General features: G+C 38.8%; 1 protein-coding gene across 1 annotated transcript in view; it reads right to left on the reverse strand.

Annotated features, from left to right (window-relative positions):
- babam2 (BRISC and BRCA1 A complex member 2) overlaps positions 1-7,271 on the reverse strand; it is an 87,136-nt gene that overhangs the window by 78,252 nt on the left and 1,613 nt on the right. The window contains exons 2-3 of the mRNA XM_016548926.1: positions 5,514-5,666; positions 620-696 (exon numbers count right to left, since the gene is read on the reverse strand). Of these exons, the coding sequence (XP_016404412.1) occupies positions 620-696; positions 5,514-5,650 (214 nt within the window). The 5' untranslated portion in view covers positions 5,651-5,666. The remainder of the gene's footprint in view (positions 1-619; positions 697-5,513; positions 5,667-7,271) is intronic.

Here is a 7,271-nt window from a genome sequence, read left to right on the forward strand (position 1 = left end):
ATTCGGCGTGGCATGGAGGTGATCAGTTTGTGGCACTGCTGAGGTGGTATGGAAGCCCAGGTTTCTTTGACACTTCATTTCCAGCGATATCGTTGATTTGATTGCAAAGATACTATTTAAACTGAACTGATGATGACATCACTGAATTCAATGATGAACTGCCTTTAACTGAAAAATTAGTGTTTACTATTGTCATTTTGCATTATTGACACACTATTTTCCTAATTAATGCTGTTCAGTTGCTTTGACACAATCTGTATTGTTAAAAGCGCTATATAAATAAAGGTGACTTGACTTGACTTGACTCTGAACAGAAGCCAAATAAAAGCTACCAAGATGTCTTGCCTTCTACAGTTTTACAAATAATTTCAATCCTTTCTACAGTTTTACTGTAGTAAACAACAACAAGATGATTTATATTGTACACTGCAGTTTGAAAATGTAATAAATCAATAATGCATCACTACACATTAAATCAGCACTATTTCAGCATGTCCGACAAGAACTTTGTAGGCTGCAGGAACATATCACTAGCAAACCACCATCATCAAACATCAGCAACTTTCATATATTCATGAGTGATCTCTGATCTGTTTATACCCATAGAACAACTACTTACATTTGAGAGTCTCTCCAGCATATGGAATGTGAAGTTTAAATCTGTCACAGCATGGACCAGGCATTAGTGATGTGCAGCTAAAATGAAAAGGGGGGGGAAGAAAAACTTTCAATGACACTTCAATAGCTGAAAATTAGCAATAAATAAATAAATAAATAATTTAGCAAGGATGCATTCAATTGATTAAAAGTAACAGTAAAGACATTTGTAATGTTACAAAATATTTCTATATCATTTTTTCCAAGCTTTCTATTCATCAAAGAATCCTGAAAAATATATCATGGTTTCCACAAAAAGCAGAAAAACAGTTTTCAACATTAATAATAAGAACCATTATTAATAAATGAGCACCAATAATAATGAATAATATCACCAAATATTAAGAGTGATTTATTAAGGATTATGTCACACTGAAGACTGAAGTAATGGCTGCTGAACATTCAGCTTACATTTTAAAATATATTAAAAAAGAAAACAGTTCTTATAAATTGTAATAATATTGCACAAATAGTATAATTAATAATTGAATATATTTTAATAATTAAGACATCATAAAAAGGATTTGCAATCATCTTAAAGGCCCTGAACTGTAAAGCTCAGCTAAGGATGGAAAATTACAGTCATTCACCACATGACACCGTGCTGTAGTTGTTTTTAACATAAAGCTTTGATTTTATTTTAAGCTCTGCAATTTTTCTGCTGTTTTTGTTTGTTTGTTCTGTGTTTACTGTTTAGACCAGTCATTCTTCTTCAATAAGTTTTAGCAGAGACAAACTCCTTAACATTAAGCAACACATCCCAGATAATATTTTTCCGGTCTTTTAATTATTCAGACGTTTTGTTGGACATTCGGAGTCGGAGGTGCTGTGGTGCTGTTCAAACGCACAGAAGAGGGAAGTGTGCCATCGCGCTGGTTAAGCTCCGCGAGCGTGGCTTTCGAACTGCGCTCCCAAGTATTCATCATGCGAATGTCCGTTCTCTTCTTAACAAAACTTCTTCTCCTCACCCGCATCAACAAGGACTTTTCAAACTATGCTGCATTGTGCTTCACTGAAACCTGGCTGAGTGAAGCCTGGTCTCAGCCTCAGAAGTCACGCCCACAGACCGTTGGCTGAACGTCTGATGCATATGGCACACAAAATTGGAAACACTTCAGGAGTTTAGAAGTCGTCATCGGATTGGTTGAAATATACAGGATTTCCTTGTGTGTCGTGTTCTTTAAAGGGATAGTTCACCCAAAAATGAAAATTAGCCCATGATTTACTCACCCTCAGGGTATCCTAGGTATATCTGACATTCCTTTTTCAGACGAACACAATCGCAGTTATATTTAAAATTGTCCTGGCTCTTCCAAGCTGTATAATGGCAGTGAATGGTGCCCCTGTTTTTGAAGCCTAAAAAACTGCATCCATCCATCATAAAACTACTCTACACAGCTCGGGGGTGCTAATAAAGGCCTTCTGAAGTGAAACGATGTGTTAGTGTAAGAAAAATATAAATTTTTTAATATTTATTAACTGTAATCTCCAGCTTCCGGTCGCTCAAGCAGGCACGTTCACGACAAGGCGTTCGAGCATATGACATAGGCGTAGCGGAAGGCGCGCTTCATCTGCCGGGCTTCCAGCTGTTCAGAGCGGATCACTTTGTGGAGTTAACGGGGAAAACGAGAGGTGGTGGATTGTGTTTCTTCATCAACGAAAGTTGGTGTTCAGATGTAACAATGCTGAAAAAGACATGCTGTCCTAATTTAGAGGCACTCTTCATAAACTGTAAACCTTTCTACTAGCCACGGGAGTTTTCCTCTTTCATTCTCGCAAATGTGTACATTTCTCCAGACGTGTGTGTGAGCACAGCGCTGCAATAGCTGGCTGAACAAATAACTGAAATGGAGCAAAGGTACCCAGACTCTCTTTTAATCATTCTTGGAGATTTTAACAAAGCAAATCTTTCCCGTTAACTGCCAAAATACAGACAGCATGTTACATGTCCCACCAGAGACAGTAATATACAGGACCACTGTTACACCACAATAAAGGATGCATATCACTCTGTCCCACGGGCAGCTTTGGGGCTCTCTGATCACAGTCTAGTTCATCTCATACCAACCTACAGGCAGAAACTGAATGAAGCAGAGACTAATGAAGCAGAGCGGGATTTACAAGCCTGCTTCGACTGCACTGACTGGAGTGTTTTTGAGGCTGCAGTCACCAATCTGGATGAGCTCACAGATACTGTAACATCATATATCAGTTTCTGTGAAGATATGTGCATTCCTGCCAGGACATTCCTATCATTAACTAATGAAAAAACATGGTTTACTGGGAAACTCAAACAGCTTTGTCATGCCAAGAGGATGATTACTGAAGTGGGGATAAAATCTTGTACAACCAGGCCAGAAACAGACTAACGAAGGAGTGGCTAAAAAAGCTACACTGAAAAGCTGAAAAAACTGTTTTCAGCCAACGACCCGGCATCAGTATGGACTGGTCTGAGGAGCATCACCAAGTACAAGGCACCACCCCCGCAGTCTTTGGACAATCAATAACTGGCTGATGGTCTGAATATGTTATACTGCCGGTTTGAAAAGCCCAGTCTCACACCCCACATCCACCTCTGATCTGCACTTCACACATTCACCTACCCCTCCTGCAACTCCCCTCCCTCCCTCCCTCACCAACCATTCAACCTGCGCTTAAGGTATGTGTAGAGGATGTGAACCGGGTCTTCAGAAAACAGAAGACTAAGAAAGCTTCAGGCCCAGACAGTGTTTCACCTGCCTGTTTAAAAACCTGTGCTGACCAACTGGCCCCCATCTTTACACAGATCTTCAACAGATCTCTGGAGCTGTGTGAAGTTCCCTGCTGCTTCAAATGCTCCACTATCATTCCAGTCCCCAAAAAACCCAAAATCACCTGGACTTAATGACTACAGACCTGTCACTCTCACGTCTGCAACATCTTGATAGACCTGGGACTTATGCAAGGATCTTGTTTGTAGAGTTCAGTTCGGCCTTCAATACCATCATGCCTGACCTTCACTCAGACAAACTGACCCAGCTCTCCGTGCCCACCCCAATCTGTCAGTGGATCACCAGCTTCCTGACAGACAGGCAGCAGCTAGTGAGGCTGGGTAAGCTCACATCCAAGACTCTCACAATCAGCACTGGCGCTCCTCAGGGATGTGTGCTCTCCCCACTGCTCTTCTCCCTGTATACGAACGAATGCACCGCAAAAGACCCATCTGTCAAGCTCCTGAAATTTGCAGATGATCAAATTTATTTGAAACTATCATCATCGGCTTCATACACAATGGAGACGAGTCTGCTTACAGACCGGAGGTTAAAGAGCTGGCTGTCTGGTGCATTTACAACATCCTGGAGCTGAACACACTCAAAACAGTGGAGATAATAGTGGACTTCAGGAGAAACCCCCCTGCACTCCTCCCACACACCATCAAGGATAGCACTGTGGCTGCAGTAGAGTCATTCAGGTTCCTGGGCACCACCATCTCTCAGGACCTGAAGTAGGACATTCACATAGACTCCATTGCTAAAAAGGCCCAGCAGAGGTTGTACTTCCTTCGCTAACTGAGGAAATTCAACCTGCCACAGGAGCTGGTAAAAACAGTTCTACTCGGCCATCGTTGAGTCCATCCTGTGTTCATCCATAACTTTATGGTTTGGTTCAGCTACCAAATCAGACATCAAGAGACTACAACAGACAGTCAGGACTGCTGAGAAGATTACTGGTTCCCCCCGCCCAACCTTCTACCTAATACTTTCATAACTATACATTGTCCATTATAACCTTGTTATAAATGCTTTTTCGCATTTGGCTCCCAAACTCTGGAATAGCCTTCCTGATAACGCTCGGGGTTCAGACACACTCTCTCTGTTTAAATCTAGATTAAAGACACATCTCTTTGGCCAGGCATTCAAATAATGCATCTCATAATCTTGTACTGCAGTTATATCTGATCAAATGCACATTATTATTCTTTAGATTGGGTTAAACAAATACATTTTGCTTGGTTGGAACAGAAGCTACGCTAATTATGTCTCTATTTGTTTAGCTATTGACATCCCGTGGTAACTAGGATTTACACAAGCTTCAGTCTGCATCCAGAATATCACGGTTATCCGTATTATCACGGTATTGTTACAATGTGCTGGAGATGTTAAAAAAGTATGACACATAAATAATTTCACCAAGTTTTATATTTAAAAATCAACTAACAACAAATAAAATGACTTTTTGTTTGCATAATCACTAAAACAATAACATTACTGTGACGAGTGGGGGCGAGAGCCGTGGGAACGGAGCGAGGCCGGTGGAGCAATTGATAATGAACTACGAACATTGTTACAATTACCAATGATGTTCGGATTTTAAATGACAACTTAACTGACAACAGTATAATAGCATGTTGAAATAACTAATGTAAATGTTCAAATAAAGCTTTGAAAAAGTTTAATAAAAAGGTAAACCTCACACATTCTTTAAAACATCTACTTCTGTATTATATTGCATTTTCTGTTTTTCTTATGTTAGTGTTATATTTCATCTCTACTGTGTAATTCCTATGTATGTCTGCACTATGATGTATGTTTGCACTATGTCTGTTCTTTCTTCTGCACTGGAAGCTCCTGTCACCAAGACAAATTCTTTGTGTGTGTAACAATTATTGGCAATAAAGCTCTTACTGACTTCTGACTTCTAGATATTTAAGGAAGCAGTGACCGACAGTAACCACATTGATCAATTTTGAAAAGTCCCCTCTGCTTTCTAGAATTCTGATTAAGCATTTACGATTATCATATTTGTAACTTGAAGAACTTACAAATGCATTGTTCTCCAAAAGTTATCTGTTTTTGTTTCATTTACAGAACACTCACCCACTCTTGAGGTCAGTGATTCTGAGACAGCTGGATGAGTCTAAACCAACCCGTCCATCGCGCACCACAGAGCAGAGTAAAGGCCGCAGCTCAGGAGAAATACGGCTCAACGCCACCTCTGGAGAGAGACTGTTCATCTTCCAAACTCTGGCGCTGTCAGTGTAACAAGACACCATGAATATACAGAAATGTAGATGTTCATTCCTCATCAGTAGTACCACAGGTACCACCATAGTCTAATCTTCCCTGCAACCGTTTCATAATAAACCTAAAATAATTTTACACTTCTCATAATAACATAGATCTCTAATGTGTTTCGCACCATTGCTTTATAAAAAGCATCTGTCAGTTGAACTTAAATCGAAAATATAATACTGTATATTACTGTTATAGGGATGAGACTAATAACAACAATAAATTATGTTTAAAATAATATTATTTAATTAATAATGATAATAAAATAAAAGCATTATTTTTATTATTATATTTACTTCCTAAAAACACCAGTATGAACGTAATGTAAACTGAGACACTTAATTTTGAACTCTCAAAGTGCACCAGATAATTTTAAAATGTACAAAATTTTCTTCCGGGGTGGCATGTAGAGTGCAACAGATGGGTTCCGGAAGTAAATAGCATTCATTTTTTCCTTAGGGGATTTGATTTTTAACTACTTTTTTTTTTTATTATTATCGTGTCGGCAAATATTCCTGTTGAAAAACTACATCATCCATGATTCTGCAAAGAATAACCTTCCATTAACTGAAAAAAACAAATACTGAAAAAAACATCCGCACACTCCCATGAAACACTGCGAATGACATAATTGAGCCAATCTTCCTAGGCTCTCAAACTACTTAACATTTCTATAGATATGCATATTTTGCAATAAACATGAAATATACACATAATCAACATCAGTAGTTTTATATTTATCCATCATTTTTATTTTATTCACGTTTGTGATGTGATTCACCAACAGGTTTGGTTCATTGTTTAGAATTTTTTTTTTTTTTTAAATGAGGACTTGACTTAACCAATGCATTCTTAATAGTTCCAGAACCAAGGCCACTGAAAAAGTGGGCAGGTGCTTTTGCATTCTGATCAAGATCCACCATCTATACAGTCTCACTTTGTCACCTATAGTCAGCATAATAACTGTAATGACCGCTGAACTTATGAAATCAGTTTTAATTGGAACAGGCAACTTAATAGGAAAACAAAGACAATCAAACGCAAATGCAGTTGGCCCTGAAAAGTATACAGACACCCATAAAATTGTACGTTACTGGATTTGTTAACCAGATATCAAAGCGGTATATACAAACAAATGATGAGACATTTTCTCAGAACAAATGTGTCTGAGCTATGTTTGCAAGTATCATTTGAGTCCCACTGTCACTGGTAGTGGATATATTAAAGGGGTCATATGATGCGATTTCATTTTTTCCTTTCTCTTAAGAGTGTTACAAGCTCTTGGTGCATAAAGAAGATCTGTAAAGTTGCAAAGACTAAAGTCTCAAATCCAAAGAGATATTCTTTATAAAAGTAAAGAGTTAGCCACACCTACCTAAAACGGCTCGTTCGAACACGCCCCCACATATCTACCACACTATGTGGGAAGATTTGCATAACACCGCCCAAATGTTCACGCAAAGAAAGAAGGAGTAACTTTTATTCTCGCTGTAATATTGAAAAGTGAAAAGTGAAAAAGTGAAAAGTGACGTGACATGTGGCCAAGTATGGTGACCCATACTC

The sequence above is a fragment of the Sinocyclocheilus rhinocerous genome, unplaced genomic scaffold (assembly GCF_001515625.1).
Source record: "Sinocyclocheilus rhinocerous isolate Xijiao unplaced genomic scaffold, SAMN03320098_v1.1 scaffold524, whole genome shotgun sequence".
Classification (NCBI taxonomy): domain Eukaryota; kingdom Metazoa; phylum Chordata; class Actinopteri; order Cypriniformes; family Cyprinidae; genus Sinocyclocheilus; species Sinocyclocheilus rhinocerous.